Source organism: Ambystoma mexicanum, chromosome 11 (genome assembly GCF_040938575.1).
Source record: "Ambystoma mexicanum isolate Mex_15411 chromosome 11, UKY_AmexF1_1, whole genome shotgun sequence".
NCBI lineage: Eukaryota > Metazoa > Chordata > Amphibia > Caudata > Ambystomatidae > Ambystoma > Ambystoma mexicanum.
In genome coordinates, this window is record NC_090934.1 from 86,060,174 (window position 1) to 86,079,385 (window position 19,212).

At 46.2% G+C, this 19,212-nt stretch overlaps 1 protein-coding gene across 1 annotated transcript in view; it reads right to left on the reverse strand.

Moving 5' to 3' along the window:
- Positions 1 to 19,212, reverse strand: part of KIAA0319L (KIAA0319 like) — a 940,271-nt gene that overhangs the window by 303,005 nt on the left and 618,054 nt on the right. The window contains exon 10 of the mRNA XM_069622595.1: positions 13,147 to 13,375. Within this exon, the coding sequence (XP_069478696.1) occupies positions 13,147 to 13,375 (229 nt within the window). The remainder of the gene's footprint in view (positions 1 to 13,146; positions 13,376 to 19,212) is intronic.

Genomic DNA, 19,212 nt, shown 5'->3' on the forward strand with positions numbered 1-19,212 from the left:
GCAGGCTGCCTACAACTATTTTCTCAAACCTAAAATCACAAAGTTAGTTTCTTTAATCTAAAGTATGTTTATTTCTAGTGGGAATATAGCATTTTTTCACATCATGCTTAATAAAATGATTAAGTATATCAAACAAATGACACATGATGGTGTTTGCACACAGATTTCTGCAGAAGGTGCATTAATCGACTGGGGGCTCTTACAAATTACACTAACAACTTGTAAAAGTGAAAAAATAAGGTTGGCAATAACACAAATGTAATTCTGGAAGGGAGAGGAGTAAAATCAAAAAGTGATAGATACAAGCATTTCAATTAAACATTACTACTATCTTTGCTCTGCAAAACATTCCATGCCATAATTCTTTAGTAGGTCTGTGCCATTACAGAGGGGGACAAGCCATTAGCAAATGACTCTTGGTTCTGCCACCAAAAGGTGCAGTTTAGTCTTAATTGCTTGGCCGTGTACCCTCTGCACTGGAACACAAGCAACCATAGGCATTGTGTTCTAGCAGTCTAACAATTTGGGGAGGGCTGCTCACATTAGTGGCAGGGCGAAGGCGGATTAGCAGACAATGGTATGTAAGGCTGACCAGAGCAATGCCAGTGATTATGATTGATTCAGAGACTTGCATCCAATCCTTTTTTAGTTTTACCTACTAAGTGTAAGCCAGAACTCTTGTAGTGGAACACAGATGGATGGAGAAAAACACACCCTATGGGCGTGCTTGATCATTTACCCACCCAATGACTAGACATAATTATGTGAATGCCTATGGCATTACAACCAACTACTGCCCCTCAATGCCAAAATGTACCCTTTGGGAACTCTTTGAGCAAGCTCTATCACAAAGTATCACCAGTCTTTGTGTTATATAGGACCTGCCAGTTTTATATCCAAGCATTCTTTTGAGTGTTTAATTACATCTGTAAATGAGCTCCTGGTGTTATAAAAATAGTTGAATTTTTTAGCAATATGTGTGTCAATGCCTCTGTTCCTTGGACTGGAGTCCTGTCTAAAACAAGCAATCGCAAAGCCAGCAGTGTTGGCTTGTGTATAGCTATTAGACAGACTTTTGCCAGGCAATTACATTTTATGCCCAGGTACTCGGACAATTTCCCAGCTGTTCCCATCTAATGGCGAGGTGGCACCTTTATGGCAGTGCCTGATAAATGCCTATCCATCTCTAATCGAAAGCTGAAGCTGTTGGCTTTCCCAAGCGTGTTGATTTCAGTTTGTCTCCCTAAGTGAAAGTGTATATGCCCAGATCTGGCTACCTTGTTTGCTATGCCTAGTGAATACAGCTGCACCTCACCGGTTTGCTCCAACAATGCCCTACATGAAAATGACAAGGATAGGATGGCAAGTATACACTCGTTTTCAGATCATCTTCTCATGCGTACTTGCCGGTGGGGTTTGGACCCAAATAGAATGCATCTTTGTCTGTGTGAAAGCCTATTCTACTCTGCCAGAACCTTTCATGATTCAAACTGGTAAGTACTGAATTGATAACCTCATAGTGTTTGACTACCTTAAGAGAGTTTGCATGCAAACAGAATACATCATGTGTTTTGTGGGTCTTGTTTGGAAAGTATGATGTAAATCCTGGGTGCTGCGTGTTTAGGCAGTGCCGGAAATGGAAATGATTTGCTATGGGACACCACCAATGATTGGGAAGGCAGTGGGTTAGGAGTATTGTTACCACCCGCCCCCAATAAACATTAGCATCTCAGAAGATTACTCATGAACACCTGGAAAATAACAAAAGAGAAGAACATTTTATTTAATGTTGTGGGCAAAGTATAAAAGGTGTGCAGCTTCAATAAAAGACAGTATTTAAATAACTCCTAAAGAGTGCAATCAGAGAAAGATTTAACATTTGGAAAAGGGACAAATGCCATGCCCCCATGCCCCCATGCCCCTGCTCTGTCTCTCCCCTCAAACACAAACAACCAGAGATACACAGGCCCGCCCAGTGAGGTCTTATCGTTTCAATGTGTCTCCGCTGCAGATTATTTGCAACATGAAGTGATCAGAGATGCGAAATGGTAACGTGCAAATAATCTGCAGCTGAGACACATCACATTAAAAGCAGGTAGATTCCAAAAGAAACGATTGTGGATGGCTCCCATAATCATTAATTGTGGGAGGGATTTACACCTTTCCAGACACATAGTGGAAAAGTGAAGATCAGAGATGAAATTTACCAGTGTTTCATGCTTTACTTTACCAGTACTTGATGGAAACAATTACAATTGCATGGAGTCCTTTCACAAAAAACTACAAACAGGAGTGGTGCAATTTAGGATTCAAAACAAAATGACTCCGTTAATCCTTTTCATCAACACGTTTCTACAAGGATGACATTGTCAGGCTGGTTTATCATGTGACTTTTTAAAGGAATTTTATATTATTGAGTATTATTTTAGATATTCAAAACCAGACTTGACCACATATTTGTACCAACTTGAACTTGGAGGATACGTAGGCAAGTATCTAAATTTCAAGTCAGTCTCAGATTTTGGCTTTACTTTTTTAAAAAAAAATTTTTTAGTCAGAAACAGACCTTTACAAAATAACAACAATAAAATAAACAGTAAAATTAGGCATTTGTACTCGTTTTTCGATCATAGATGGTTAGTGAAAGCAATTCATAAAAAAAAAGAAGGAAGATAAATTTAATTTATCAGAGGAAACAGGAGGTGGACAGAATAGTTAGTCAAGAAGGAAAAGAGATGTATTGACAGGCCAGAGTACTATACTTGAGATTAGACAACCTCTTGCTGTCCTCTATGTTGTCTGAACATTCAACTAAAATGTCTTCCGAATAAGGTCCATAACCAACAGGATACCATAACCGTTTCTTTATTGAGTCCATTTATATTTGAGGGCAATGCCAGTACTCCATAAATCGACATTTTGGGTTAGTCCAGCACTCGAAAGAACCAGGCCAACTGCTATTGTTATGGCTGTATTATGCCCCGAGAGCAGCAGGTTCCAGAAGTTTTCTGAGAGCAACCAGTCCTCTTTATCCACAAATTTGGAGAAATATTTTACTCTTGTGTCCCATGTGCCTTCACAGTACCGGAGTAGATGGACCAGATTTTGATTGACTGGATCTGCACAAATGTTACACAATTTAATTGCGTTTTGGTTTTGTCCTCTGATGTTCAATATTTCTCCTGTGTGACTGATGTTTAGACGGGCCCTTAAGAATGAATTTCTCGATTCCCAATTTGGGTATTTCATTAGGTAGTTTGTGAACTGTCCCAGATTTTTATCCACTACTAAGAAGCTGTTCCTAGGTTTAATTTGTCGCGTTTTCTCGCCAGTTTTGATCCAATCCCTCGTTTCGATGTCTTTTTTTGCTTTCAAGGGGTTGGTAATCAACATTTCGATGGTTGAGTCAGCCTCAGTCAGAACTCAAAACTTTTTGTTCCAGGTGTTTTAGTATCTTCGATTTGTGAGTTTGTAGATGTAAGTTAATATCCTCGTATAGAGAGTTTTTTGCGGCTCTACTATCAACCTGTAGAGGGAAAGAAGCCTCCATTCTGCTAGCGATTTCAAAGATTTTAGGCCCAGTTCGAACCTAAGGGCTGGCATGGGGAGGCACATTGGCAAACCTATGGATTTCTTCCAGATCTGGCCTTCCATTTTTTGCCAGTCCAGGTCCCAGAGTACTGATTTGGACTCCAAGCCATACAGAATTATTGGGACTATTTTTGCGACATAAAACTTCAATAGGGGTATAATGGAGAATTTGCAGAGTTCGTGGAAGATCATCTTCACCTGCTGCACTGCTCTCTCTACTTTCACCCTCATTTCCTGTTCCATTTTACCAATTGAAGGAGAGGCATGGCCCAGATCTACTGTCTCTTCTACTCTTGGAATGGCTTTTCCTTGTAGGAACCAGCCTGAAAACGTATGTGTTTATTCGGATGTTTAAACACTATGATTTTTGACATCTTAGGATAGATTAGAAGTCCATTTATTTTGGCGTATTCGCTCAGCCCATTCAGTAGATGTTGGAGCCCTACTGCAGTCCTGTCGATCAGGACGATATCGTTGGCATAGGCAAGCCAATGCACACCTTGGTTGTATTGAGCATTGGACTCACCATTGACCAGGACTGCAGAAAAGGACCTAGATCTGCCAAATATAAGTTAAAGAAAAAGGGCGCACCCAGGCAGCCTTGCCTAACCCCTTTCTCGACCTTGATTGCATCAGTGAGGTGGCCGGCCTCATCGAGCCGAACCATCAGTGAGGTATCTTTGTGTAGTTCTATTAATATAGATAGCAGGCCATTCGGTACGCCCCAATCCCTCATTTTGGCCCATACGCGTTCCCTTATCACCAGATCAAAAGCTCTGGAGAAGTCTATCCAGGCTCCATAGATAGGACCCTCTCCTGCCTCTTTTGAATGCTCAGCCAATAGGTCCAGTGTCAAGCCATTTAGTGCTGTAGACATCCCGCTTCTAAAGCCTGTGTGAAATTTTGATATTATATTTGCTTTTTTGGCCCAAACTTCCAAATCCATCAGCAGGATCCTCATGAAAATCTTGCTTTTGATATCAAGGCGTGCGATTGGTCTGTAGTTCTCCCGTTGTGACATATCGCCCGCCTTGTAGAATGGAATTATGATTGCTTGCTTCCATGAGGAAGGAAATGTATGGCTATCTAAGATTTCATTATATAGATGACATAATAGTTTCGCCCAGTTCTTGGAGTTGTATTTTAAGACCTGATAAGTTAAGCCATTTGGGCCAGCCGCCTTTGAGGATGAAGCTTTTAAAATTAGATCTCCTATCGACTTTATGGTTTCCATCTCGTCTTCCTGAGCCTCCAGATTATTTTTGAAATTTTTGGTTTGGTGATCTATCCAGCTTTTTTCTGAAACAAGATAACATTGTATGTTATTGCTGGTTGGTTTTTGCTCAAATTATTTATGATGGACCAAAAATTGCGGCTGTTGTCTTTGCAAAGAGCCGCAAGCATCTGTTCATTATCTTGTTCATGGCGTATGAATCTTCGAGGGAGACTAGTGCTTATAGGCCCTTGTGAGTTTTTGTAGCTCTCCTCAGTGTGGTCTGATCAATATAAGTTTTCTCAGCCGACTTTCCCTACTGAAGGTTTTTTTTTAATGGGCCCATGTTTCTTCATCAAATGAGTGCGTATGGTGGGTGATTCTCCTTAGTCCACCTGAACTTGGAGGATGCACAAACCAGATGAATTTCTTCAAGTTTTCAGGGTGGCAGTTTTCCTTTTGTTCTCTCAAGGAAATGGCGGCGAGATTGTCATTTAGTTCCTTCCCTCTCTTTTATACTTCACTAGGGTTGCTTTACTTTTTCACAAAACCAGGTCATGAGCATACTTTTCGGCTTGCGTGATGTTGAAGTCTGAGATCTCTATTTTTAGGCGGGCGTGGTCACTCCCTTCCACCCAGATGGTTTCCATATGTATGTTTTTGCCAAGATGCCTTCAGAGACGAATATGTAGTCCAAGATAGAGAAGGAGTTACCTCGTGACCAAGTTGGATCCACTGGGCTTTCACCTGGCACAGCCCCATTCAACATACGAAGGCCCCATGAATTCATATAATTCACCCATTGTGCCCCAATCTTTGATTTTATTGCCCATCTTGGGTTATTCCTGTGATTTTGAGATAGAATACATCGAGCATTAAAATCCCCTGCCAAAATCACATTGGCCTCGCCATATTCCAGGGCTATCTTTTCCATTACTGTTGATAATAAGGAATGAAAAGCCTGAAGGTCAATCTGGGCAGGGTTCCAGTAGACATTCACTGCTATGAGCTGTGCATGTCCCACTGGAAATTGTACGGCAACTTTACATGCGAGGATACTATCCTTGTTAGTGTGTATTAGTGTAACATCTTTACTTAATGAATTACTGATTCCCAACAGGAGCCCCCTCGATGGGCGACCCTTTGCGTTCTGGGTTGCTGGTGGTGTAAAGATTGTGTAACCTATTTGTGTGGAATGGGTTAACCGGGTCTCCTGAAGGAATACAATGTCAGCGTTACAGAAAAGGTTATTTCTTAGTTTATTGGTTGTAAAGGATTTTGGGCCACGGGTATTCCAACTTGTGACATTTACTTTGTCCTGCCTAAAGATTCTGTGGCCCCAAGCCTAGTTTTTGAAGTACTTGTGTGAGAATCTCTGGTAGTGCGGCCAACGCACTAACCTGTGATTCCCTAGTGATCTCAGGAGATTTTGGGGATGCAGTGTGTATTGCTGTTCCTACATGCCTGGGGTCTTCCCAGTATTTGAGGTATTGTTTTCATCTTTTTCGCTTCCCCCGGTGAATTAAGGAAGACCTGTAAATTACTTTTTTCCAGTTCTTTTTTATTGTTTTGTATTGCTTTCCATGCTTTTGTTGATGTGAATTCCACCTCTGCAAGTTTCGGGTTGCTTCTGTTCGGGAACTTCGCATATTCTAGGTCTCCTGTCCCGAACAAAAAGAGATTTTGAGTCTTATTGAGGTAACCCAAAATCGCCCCTCTACAGAGGGAGTTGTACTGCGGAATCTTGTTTGTTGCTTTGAGCCACAGTGTTGGTATTGCGTAATCAAGGTCTTCTGTAGTATCCACGGGCAGAAAGGGTTGGGAATTCTCTAGCAAGTAATCTCTAGGCGGACAACTTTGGACCAACTAATTTTGCTCGTCACCAATTACCGTTGTTTTGCCCTGCCCATTTTTACTTCCATCGAACATAGAGGGAGCTGGATGTCACAGCGAGGATCGTTTCAGGAAGATTGGTGCAATTTTTCTACTTGTTTCTTCTGCTGGGGCAGTGGTTGTCTTTAATGTAGGCTTGCTCCCCTTCTTCGTGAACATTGGTACCCACGGAGGACCTTTTAATGAGGGACAGCTCTTTATAACAGTCTTCCCTCAGTTCTCATCTCTTTTATTTAAAAGACTTGAGAGGTTATTAATCTCTGTCGCCAGGTGCTGCAGATCTTCAATTTGGATTGTTAGCGGATCTGTTTGTTGACCCACACCTGTGCTGATTATCTCAGTCTACTCCGGGGCATGACGATTTTGACTAGAATCCGCAGCTTTTTTCTTTCCTGCTGGAATTCTGGGGGGCACTTTGTCATTTGAGTCTCTTTTAGCCCCCTTGAGGGCCAAGTGAGACTCTCTTTCTTCCTGATCAGTTTCCTGTGATTCTTCTTCTATTGTGTTTGGTCATTCTCTATTTATTGATGGCTCTTCGGGAGTCACTGTATTTCCATTCTGTTTGCTGGATTTTTTTTATTTTTTCTGCGAGCAATGGGGAAGGTAGTACTACTTTTCCTTTTAACTTCTCTTTTTTTTGCTCATCTTCTGCCCTTGGAAAAATGCTTGCCAGCCTCTGTCCATTCTGGTCTACGATCCTTCTGGTTCTGGGACAAGATGTCTGGGCTGTTTGCTAGCGTTCTACTGCTCCTTCTATTTCTTCCACTACGTGTGCCAGTCTTCTGAATTCCTCTAGGGCCTATTCGGAGAGGAGTTTCATCAAAGAGGTTGCTGTTATACTCTTCTTTTCTCTGAGCTTTCTCATCTCCATTCTTTTCCAAGTTTTGAGATTTCAATAAAGACAGGGCTTCTACAAGCAGATTGTTTTGCTTGGCCTCATCTTTTCTTTTTTCCTTGAGGATCCTTTGAATTGCAGAGAGATCTAGACCTTGCTTTGCTGTTTCAACCCTCAGATCTTTCAAGGATGGTATAGTAACTGTATTGATTGTAGTGGTTAGTCCCACTATAGCTGTCTCTATGTTGGCTGACTCTAGTTAATTCCAGTAGTGTTCCTGCCTACATTTGAACCTCTGTTTTAAGATGTTCAAAAATGGTCACCAAAGAGTTGAGTACAAAATTCAGTGCTGAGAGGGTTGCAGCTCCTGTTTGGGCATTATCCGCTTTGTCTGGTGTTTGTTGACATACTGGCCTTGGTGTTAGGGTTTTGTTATTCACCTGGGTTACAATGTTTTCCACTTGTTTGGGATCCATCTCGAGAGAAGCTTCCCCCATTACTTGGTACTCCGTGTCACTTCTTGCACTGCTATCTTTTTGTGCATCATTTAGAAGAGAAAGTTCATGGCTTTCTTGGTGCACTTGATCATCTCTAGATGGTGTTACTGTGATCTCATTTTGGAGATCATTCAGGCTTTTTGTTCTTTTTCGCCAAAGTGATCATAATTTTTTTTCTGTATTTTTTGGTCGTGGTGGTATACTCTAACCCCCGCTTCCAAAAGTGTGTTATATCAGAGGATAGATCTACTTGATTTGTTCATAGTGTATGCACCTGCGCCGTTGTAAATATTACAGGAGTAGTTTTTGGGATAGGCGAGCTGTGTAGCGTAGATTACGGTTCTTGGCCTCCCGTCTCATCTACATATGAGCCATCCCATTCTGGGCATCTACGGTCGTCTAGAAGGGCCTTGCTGCGCAGCTTCATGTTTCACAGAAGTATTGTCTTTCTTGTTTTTTTGGTTTTTATTTTTTTTGTTATTTTTTTATTTGACTTAACTGTAGGTGTACTTATCTCAAGTCACCTTATGTCGCTTTTCCTCTTTTGTGGGTTAGCTTAATCCCCGACCCTCCCCTAGCGCGGCACTTTCGCTAACAAACTATATAAACTTATTTGGTATGCGTGTATTAACCTTGCGTATGTGCACTTTGGGGGAGCAAGTAACGCGGGTGCCAATATGCGTAGGTGCACCTGATAGAAGGGTAAGTTACTATACAGTATTGTGGAATTAATTATTTTTAATTCCCTTCCGTCCACCAACAATCTTTGCAATTTATTGTAGCGGGTTATTGTTTGGAGGCAAGGGAGGGTCTAGATAGTCCTATTGACAGCCAAAAATGCCAAGAAACTTCAACCAGTGCACACGCGTCTATGATATAACGTGATGCTGTAGGAAAGCTTTCACTTGCAAAACAGCAGATCGAAGTGCATTAATGTCTCTTAGCACCTACCCGTGTAGTTGAGTCGAAGACGTCTTCGCTTTACTTTCACTTGGTGATACACTGAGCTCTTTCCGGCTTCACTGATTGTATATGTGTTCTGTGATGACACTGACAATCTGCCTATTGCAGCACGGTTGTGCTCAGTGGCGAGATGCGTTGTAATGTCTGCTTCATTGCTTCCCTGTGAGCATTTTATATGGCTCCTTCCAGCTCCAAACAGCCACAATATAGTCCAGATAATGCGTCGCCCTTGTCTCGTGGCCGGGCTTCTCGTCTCAAGGGCAACGCACAATGCGTTAAGTCCTCCTCTTCCTGATCACGTGTTTGGTCATGTGACATGTGTGAATAGCCTGAGGGCTCTTAAAGAAACAAAAGCCCAGTCTCAGCGGTCTTTACAAATCAGCTGTGACATTCACACGGCGTTCACACGGAGAACCCAGAAGCTGTTCATTACTCTGTGCACTCCAGTCCCAGCTCCAACAGCCACAAAACAGTCCAGATAATGCGCCACCCTTGTCTCCGCAGCCGGGATTCTGGCTTTGCCGCTTAACCAAATTGTGAGATCCTGGGCAAATCTTACACTGTCCCTTACCTGCCAAAATTAGGTGCCTCTAGAAGTGATTAGGTTCACAGTATAAGCCATTTAAAAAAAAAGCCTCAATCGTGGTTTAATAGATGGGCAGCGCATGTGTCAGGACCTGCCAAGAACACGCACACCTTTCTTTGAAAATATCAGGCCACATGTATTGAACAAAATTGTGAAATTCAATAGCAAATCAAAGTAAATACATCAATCAAAAAGCCATCATGGATAATAACACATTTTTATAACCAGTATGTAAACAGTATGCACCAGACAATGCTGTACAGGGGCATGGCAGAGAAGCAAGGGCCTCTCCTCCCTGCCAAGCCCCACCAGGAGCGATATGAGGAAGTTGGAAACCCCTCGACCTGCACTATCTACCTCCTGATCCCAATCCCCCTCAACCCTGGCTCTCTCTCCTGCATACTAGCACTCCCTCGTGCACTCAACTCAATTAAAATGTTCTTCAAAAATGCAACAAAAAAATAAAATGTGCTTCGCAGAGGAGGAGGAGGAGGAAGCATCACCCTTGATTCTCCCCAGTCAGGCCAAGAAAGACCTGGTGGGTGTTTTTGGGGTAGGTGGGAGTGGAGGTAAATGGGACTGGTGGTCAGACAGAGCTGATGGAAGGTGACTGGGGTGAAAGGTGAAGGAAAAGTGAAGAAGTGGATATAATAGAAAGGGGGGAGCAGATGGCAAGGGAAGATAGGTAGATTGATGTTCCAACACTATTTACCTTGTTTCTCTTTTGATATGTACTGCTTTTTATAGAGTGGTGCAAATGTATTTTTGTCCGGGACGGGGAAGATTTTATTTTGTGGATCAGGGATATGGGAGATCTGGATTAATGCCAGCACTTTGTTTAGGGTACTCAAACACTCACACACAATGGAATTGGCCCCCCCTGATCACAAACCTGGCCCACCCAGATGGAAATTCCTATAGAATTATTTTGATTGGTACTAATGAGGTTCAACTCTATTCATGCACGAGAGGTGTCATAGAACAGGTAGCAAACACACTTGGTTAAAGCACTATGTACTGTGAAAAACAGGAACGGTTTTCCCTTCCCACTCCCGGCTGACCTTCCAAACAGGTGGCCAGGGGAGGGCTATCGCTTTGGGATCCCGACCCTGGGGGCGGACGAGGGAGGGTCACCTGGGTGGAGGTTCCATTGGGTTTACCCGAGGGTGAGACATGGTATCCCCCCCCTTCAAATAATCCCCTAACCAACATCTCCTCAGCTTCCTGTCAGCCAGACCCCTTGCTTCCCCAGAACCCTCCATGTTTCTCTCAACATAATGCTATCACAGCGGCGCAACTACATTCAAAGGAACTTTACCCTTTCTATGAATGTCCCTCTAACAGGGACAGGCCGGGTCAGGCACTTAGCTACGATCACAAACCCCTGAATCCAATAAAGAACCGAACTAAGTAAAAAATGTGGAACCCAGGTTCACAAAAGGAGCAGTGAAAAAGCCAGGAAAGCAAGGGCGAGTTTGAGAAGGAGAGAAGGCTAGGTGGCGAGCAGCGGCTATTGAGAACCAGGCTTGCGAGAATGGGATGCAGAGAATCTACAAGACTGCAGGCTGAAGCAGTAGAATGTGTGGTGCGGGAGCCGTGTCTCCAAGAAGCCGAAAGGTTTTGTCAAAGGGAGCCAAGAAGCTGGGTAACCTCTCCAAACTGCGTGCCGAGAGATTGCTCGTTTCCCTGGGACAGCAACACCACCCAGGAAGGTCTGAAGGGCAGGTGAGAGAGACCCTAACATTGGATAAAGGAATCGTGAAGGACGGGTTGAAGAAAGTACAATCGGTGAGTTCAAAGTGATGAGAGTCTGGTTTGTAAATACGCAAATGATTATGAAGTTGCAAGCAAGAGTATGCGTAAGAAGCGAGATACGTTGAAAGAAAGCTTCGATTGTTATGAACTGTGATGAAATAAAGTAACAGAGTGGTCCTGTTGAATACTGTGTTGTCGAATGTCTCGGTGAAATGTGAAAATTAAACAAAGTATCGGTTGAAACAGAACCAAATGATGACGTGAATTGACAAGCAAGTGGAACTTTTAGGAGTACAAAGTAGCACATTTGAGAAGGAGACAAGAAAGTAGAACTTGTCGTGGTGCTAGAATGCATGCTTGAGGAAAGATTAATAACGTATAAGGAATACGATAACCAGAATGCAACACCGTCAGAGTGATCATGCAAAGAGATAAGTAAATCTATGCCGTTTCGAAAGTCTTCGACATAAACCACACGAGGAAATCAGGATGATTAGGGAAGGGAACCCGTGTATCAAGATGAACAATTGAAATGTTGTAATGTAAAATACTAAAGAGGTGAAAGCAACCAAGTGAAGAGGATCTAAGCTCCGGTGAGGAAAGCCTGAAAGATCCACCCAGGAACATTATTAAATCAGAACTGTGTTGTACTAGAGAGCATTGAATTGGGTGAAGAAAGTCTGAGAAAGCGAACAATGAAAAAGCAGAATTGTGTTATAGTAGAGAGCATTGAATCAGGCGAGGGAAGCCTGAGAGAAGAACATGCACTGTGCAGGATAAGAAAACGAATGAACTGCCTTTTTGTGAACTGTTTGTAACAAACAACTTCTGGAGATCCTGAGTGACTTAAGGTTGGGGAAGGGAGTTTAGAAGAAACTCCATGGTCATCCTGATATTCTTTTGAGACACATATACTTTATCCAATACCCTACACATTGTTAAGTTAAAGAGTGAGGGCAAGCATAGATTTGACACATACAGTTTATTTAATTTAAACAGACAGACTTTTGGACTATTCTTTCTTCTTTATTTCAATGGTTACGACTACACCCATTTAGGAATAGGGCAGTTTAGGCATTCTTCCAACCCCATTTTTCAAAACTTGTATACTTGTGTCTGTTGTCCATCTCTGAGCACCATGCCTTTCTCACATTACTCAATACCAGAATGGTTACATCAAACGTATGAATAACAATCTTTCCTTTTTCTCCTGTTGTTTTCCCCATGTTTGATAATTGAATCGGTTTTCTTTTGTTTTTTGGATTTGTTGATGTCTTTTATGAATGCATAAAAGGTTTTTGGCCCAGTGGACAGAACTTGTTCTGAAATGCAGTGGCTACACCTAATTTATTTATGAACACCGCCTCGCCCATTGAGAAAAAAAAACAATATATATTTTATGGAATATTGCTTCAATTGTAAAAATGAATATTGACTGAAATGAGGCCATAATGTTTATATGAAATATATCAAATGTATCTCGAGTAGAGCCAATTGAGAGCATGTGGTTTTTCTGTAGGTGTCCTTTAAAATGTTTGCTTGTAGTTACCACATAGCTCCTACTATCAAATATAATTATACACTACTATGGATACAGAAACCAGAAACATTATTAGTGGTGCCCCCAGCCCCTTTTTAAAAAAAAAAAAAAAGTTACACATTTTTTTTTTACATGGCAATAAATAAACTTAGATAAATACAAACGGAAATGGTGCAAAAATAAATACCATAAAATCGGCAGCTTTAATTATGATATACATCCAGGTAAATGACCTACAATAAAACCTTCTGCTCTCATCAGATTGCACCTTACCTGCATCTCCACCACTTTCCCCTTGCTCTTGGAGCTGAGAGACCACTCGTAGCTTGCAATGCCATGGTCGTCAGTGCTTTCGTTTCCGTATAGGGTGATGGAGTTCTTAGGCAGGGTGATAACTTGTATGGCTCCAGCATTCGCCACAGGAGGATAATCCACAGCTTTGCTCACAGTCAGATTGGCAGTGGTTGAGTTGCTGGCGCCATCAGAGTCCACAACAGTTAAACTGTGGTGTGGGAGGAGGTTAGGAGGGAAGTGCGAGATTGTGAAAAAATGAGAAACTCGAGGTATGAGTGGCAGGTGTGAAGCAAATCGGAACAAAAAGTAATCCGATAAATTATAAATTACTCACCGTAGTGACTAACATATTCTTAGTCCATAGTCCCCTTTCCTTCATGCTGTATGGGCATCCCTTCCAAGAGACGGGAGACGGAACCTTTGTCACCAGAAAAAACATTCTTCCCCTTTAAATTTAGAGGCGCGCGGGGGCGCAGCCCAGGGACCATGCGCTGCCCTGACTCCGCCCCTCCGGCGCCACACCTCAGTCCCCACTGACGCATTGACAATAGATTTAACATTTCCTAATGACACCAGTTTTGTTAGAGGGAGGTTGGTGGGACGTATGGAGGAAAGGGACTATGGACTAAGAGTACGTTAGTCACTACGGTGAGTAACTTATAATTACTCCTACGTCGCGTCCCCTTTCCTCCATATTGTATGGGTGATTACAACTGATTGTAGCCCCAGGGTGGAGAGGAGACCCTCCTTAAGCAAATAGGTTCCTGAGAACCGCCTGTCCGAAAGCAGCATCAGATCTAGAGCCGGCATACAAACAGTAATGCTTGCAGAAAGCCGAGGGAAAGGCCCAAGTGGACGCCCTGCTTATGACTTGCCAAGGGACATGGCGCTGGAATGCGATGGCCATTGCCTTGGCCCTGACTGCGTGGGCATGCATGATGGCCGGGAGTGGCTTGTGCTGGCCCTCATACGCTTCTTTGATGGCAGAGACCATCCAGCGGGATATGGAGGCCTTAGAGGCCTGATAGCCTGGCCTCGAGCCTCCGAAATTGACAACCAGAGCGTCCGACTTGCGGAAGCCCTTGGTCCTATCCCAGTAGAATTTTAGGGCACGCCGGACATCCAGGCAGTGCAGCACTCTGTGCTTCGTCCTTGAGATCGGGAAAGAATGTAGGAAGGAATATTTCTTTGTTCAAGTGAAATGCAGAATGAACCTTGGGCAGAAATGCCGGGTGCGTCCGCATGACTACCTTGTCCCTGTGAAAGGTGGTATATGGTTCAGAGGTGACCAGTGCCTGGATCTCGCTGACTCTGCGATCCGAGGTAAGACCGACTATTAAGGATGTTTTGATGGTGACCAGCCTAATGGTTTGTTCACCCGGGCGCCCAATACTATGGTAAGGTCCCACACAGGGAGCGGTCTCTTGACGGGAGATAGAGACTAGAGAGACCAGTCAGATGTTTGACGATAGGGTTGGAGGAGGAAAAAATGCCTTCCTCAGAGTTCCTGTAAGCCCCAATGGCTGTAAGGTATGTACGGCAGGTGTCGAATTGTATGCCCGAATGAGCGAGGTGCGCCGAAAAGAAGAACATGTCGTCCAAATTGCAGGCCAAGTGGTCCGTTCCCTTGGAGTCTGCCCAGTGGCAGAATCTGGTCCATTTGCTTTTGTACTGAGCTCTGGTGGCTTTACTCCTGGCTCTCTGTATGATCTCCAGATTGGCCTGTGAGAGGCTAAGGTGCCGAAGTGTTACCTGCTCAGGTACAGCACCGTGAGGGCTAGTTTCCCTGGCGTGGGGTGGATGATTCTGCCCCCCTGCTGCGCCAGAAGATGTGCTGGGCCCGTCGGAAGGTGTATCGGGGGCACCTCCGAGAGGCTCAGTAGTTCCGAAAACCATGGCCTGGCCGGCCATCATGGAGCTATCAAAATGATGAGGAGTCAGTGAGACTCCTTGATCTTGCAAATTACCCTGAGGATTAGGGGAGTGGGCAGAAAGGTGTAGGCCTTCATGCCGGTTCACTCGAGGTGAAATGCGTCGCCCAGAGAGCCGTGGCCCTGACCCTGCCAGGATGCAAACTGGGGACACTACTTGTTGTGCCAGGTGGCAAAGATCCACTTGGGGGTGACCCCACCTGTTCAAGATCTCCAGAATAACGAGGTTGTTTAGCTGCCACTCGTAAATGTCTGCTCTCAGCCTGCTGGCCGTGTCCGCCTCCAGGTTTGATTTCCCCGGGAGGTGGACTGCCGAGAGGTAAATGTCATTTTCCAGGGCCCATTCCCACATGCGGATCGCCAGCCTGCACAGAGGAGGGGATCTGGTGCCTCCCGGCTTGTTGACGTAGTACATGCTGGTCAAGCTGTGTGTCTGGATGAGGACAACCTTGCCCCTGAGAAGTGGTTGGAATGCTCTGAGCGCTAGCCAGATGGCATTCAGTTCCAACAAATTGATGTGGTATTCCTGCTCCTGATGAGTCCAGGAGCCGTGGACCAAGAGATCGTCCAGGGTGGCTCACCAGCCGTTGAGCGAGGAGTCTGTGGTGATGGTGGCCTGCGGAGAGGGCAGCCGAAAGGGCTTGCCTGTCCGTAATTTGCGGTCCATGGACCACCAAGTTAGGTCCGAGTGGCGAGATGGAGGAATGTTTATCATCTCGGATTGCGAGCCCCGCTCCTGATTCGATGAGGCCGCGAAGTGCAGCTGAATCTTTCTCATCCTTAGTCTTGTGTGCGGCATGGCTAACAGGACCGCCGCCAGTAGACCTAGGAGATGTTGGTACCACCATGCCGAGGTCCCCCCTCTGCTGAGGAAGTGGGCGGTGGCCCTCTTGATGGCCGAGATTTTGTCTTCCGACGGGAAAACCCTCTCGGAGCACATGTCCCAAATGAGACCCCGGAATGTCAGAGTCTGTGTAGGGAGCAGCTCTGATTTGAGGTTGAGCGAGAAGCCAAGTCATGTAGTGTGTTCATAAGGGCATGGGAAGAGTGGTGAACTGCTTCCGGAGATGCAGCCCTGACGGGCCAGTCGTCGAGGTATGGGTAGATGTGGAGGCCCTGCGCTCTGAGGAGGACCTCTACAGCTTTCATGAGTCTGTTAAAGACCCTGGGGGGCCGAGTTGAGGCCAAACGGAAGGACTTTGTATTGGAAATGGAAGCCCACGATCCTGAACCATATGAAAGAACAATGGGGCTGCCAACTCGGGACGTGTAGGTATGCGTCCTTTAGGTGCAGGGAAAGCACATCCAGTCTCCCCTGTCCAATGTCTCTGCTATAAAAGCTGGCGTAACCATCTTGAAATTTTGCAGGGGTAAGGAGAGGTTGAGGGTGGAAAGGTCCAGCACAACTCTCAGGCCTGCCTGGTTCTTTTTCTGAATGGCGAAAATCCTGGAGTAAAAGCCAAAGCCTCGCTGGGAGGCTGGGACTTCCTCCACTGCCTGGCTCTTTACGAGCGACCGGATCTCCGCCAAAAGAGTTGCTGTCCCAACCTGTGGGGGTGGAGAGGAGGAAGGAGGAGAGGCTGGGATAGGAAGGCGGTACCCCATGGATACTATGGAGAGGATCCAGGGGTCCGACTAATACTGGCACCAGAATTGTGCATGAGAGCAAGCCTGCCCCCCACCTGAGACACGTTGACCCGAAGGGGCGTGTCATGCCTTCTTTCCTTCTGAGGCAGAGGAGGGACACTGGAAAAAGCCCTTACTCCCCCCGCCCCACTTTTTTTTTTCCGCCGGTTCTGAGACGGCGAGCGGTCCGGCTGCCTGGATTTGGGTGTATGCTTTTGGCGTGGTCTTTGTAAGAATGGATAAAGACTTTGCCGTTTGTAAGCTGTTCTTCTTTTTGTCCAGCTCTTCGTCTGTAGGATTGTAAGAGGTCCCCCCCGGCCCGTCGAACGGTAGATCTAGAATGCGCTCCTGGACATCAGGGTTGAATTTCGTTGCCTGGCGCCAGGCTGTTCTCCTCATGTTCGTGGCAATACAGAAGGCACGGCCCGAGATATTGATATGCGCCACTGTGGATTCCATGAGATCATGCGCCACAAGCTTGGCTTCCGCTAGCCACGCCTTAAAGCGTGATTGGCATTGGGTGGGGAGTTCTGGGAAGAAGTCTGCAACTTCCCGCAATAACCGTTGGTTGGCAGCAGCCAGAATGGCATCTGCGTTGGCCTGACGCAAGTGCAAGGAGGCGTTGGAGTAGATCTTCTTGCCGTAAGCCTCCAAGATCTCCTCCTTGCCTAGCAGCGCCGAAGAGGAGGAGACTGACTGAGGCTTGGAGTATAGTGATGCCACAGCGATCACTGAGGAGTGCGGCTGAGGATGGGTCGAGAGCAAGAGTGTATCCCCCTCCATTTGCTGGTACTTGGCGTCCAGGCGTCGGTTGACCGGCTGGACTGAGTGGGGCTTGAGCCAGCCCTTCATGGCCAGGGAGACTACATCGGTTTGCAGTAGAATCCCCATGTTGGCAGAGGGGCGTCTTGTGAGGACTTCAGCCAGAACCCCCTCTGCCGGCTCTTCGACCTCGGGTTGCGGGAGGTCCAGGTACTCCGCCAGGCCAGCAAGACGTTCATGGATGGCCCGATCCTACTCCTCCTCATCCACATCCTGCGGATCTGGAGGATCTTGTGGTGGAGGACGGCTAGATGGCGCCAGAGGCTGGGGTACAGGGACCGCAGCCGGAGGCTAAGGAGGCGGCGCAGGTTGCAGAGTTGGCTGTGGAGGCGGCTGCACCAGGGCCTGGGGGCCCGATGAAGGCGTCTGTGGTGCCTCTAGCATGGCGGGGAGGACTTCACTGACTGCGTTTTTGATGATAACCCCCATCTGAGGAGACCTCATGAGGCCGAGAAACTTCTCAAAGAGCACCTCCTCACTGGCCAAAGAGGTGGCGGGGGTACCAACAGGGTAGCGGGGGGCAGCTAGAGCCGCTGCGTACCCTGTCCATATGGACGCAAAGGAAAGTTTTCTGTAGGCCACATACTGGGTTGATGCCAGTCCCACCTGGACACTAGTTCTTCGATGAATTCGTGGAATGGCGCCGGACGGGTGTCCCTTTCTGGCGCGGCTGCCATTTTGTAGAGCTGCCTGCGACGTGTTGCTCAGCCCGCTGGGCCCGGCCTCATCCGATACTCTTGCGTGTGGATCACAAAGCTTATCCTGCTCCTCGGGCTCTGGCCCGGGGTGTCGGTAGAGCTGCATTTAGGCACCCCCTCGGACGTATTGCCGGTATTAGGGCGTAGCCTCTCAGCCATTGTGCAGGTAAAGGGACGTAGCCCCTCGGGTGTAGACCCGGTACAAGAACCTTCCGGTCCCTCGACCCCGCGCCTGGGAGGATCCAAGGACCCCTCGACCCCGAAGGCCAGTATCTGTAGGAGCCTCGGGCCACGTGCTGGTAGAAGGACCTGGCTGGTCCCTACCGCACGGGAGAATCCCTGGGAAGGAGTCTCCCTTGCTGGGTGCGCTGGCCCTACCTGGGGCCTGGCTCAATGCTTCACGAAGTTCTTGAGATCCTCTGGAGGGGACCTCTGGAAGAGCTCCCTCCACCTGGCGAGTCTGTTCTTCAGCGCCTTCGAGGACAGCGAGTCACACGCCGAACATGAAAGCCAACCGTGGTCTGAGCCAAGGCAACATAGGCAGAGGGCGTGGGGGTCTGAAGTTGGGAAGAACCTGTTGCAGGATGGACACCTGCTGAACCCTGTAGAAGTCAACATGCGCCGGGGAGGAGCGTGACGCCTGAGGACCGAGTACCTGAATGATAAAAAAAGACAAAAAAGACAAAGAGAAGAAGTATTTGTGTGTGGAATTACATGGCCAAAGCCAATCCCAGGAGCGCTGGTGAATTCGGCCCGTTCCCGTCGACGCGGAAAAGGGGACTGGCAGAGTCAGGGCAGCGCATGCTCCCTGGGCAGCGACCCTGTGCGCCTCTAAATTTAAAGGGGAAGAAGGTTTTTTCTGGTGAAAAAGTTTCCGTCTCCCGTCCCTTGGAAGGGATGCCCATACAGTATGGAGGAAAGGGGACAGGACGTAAGAGTAGCGGACTACACAAGCATGGCTTGCGCAA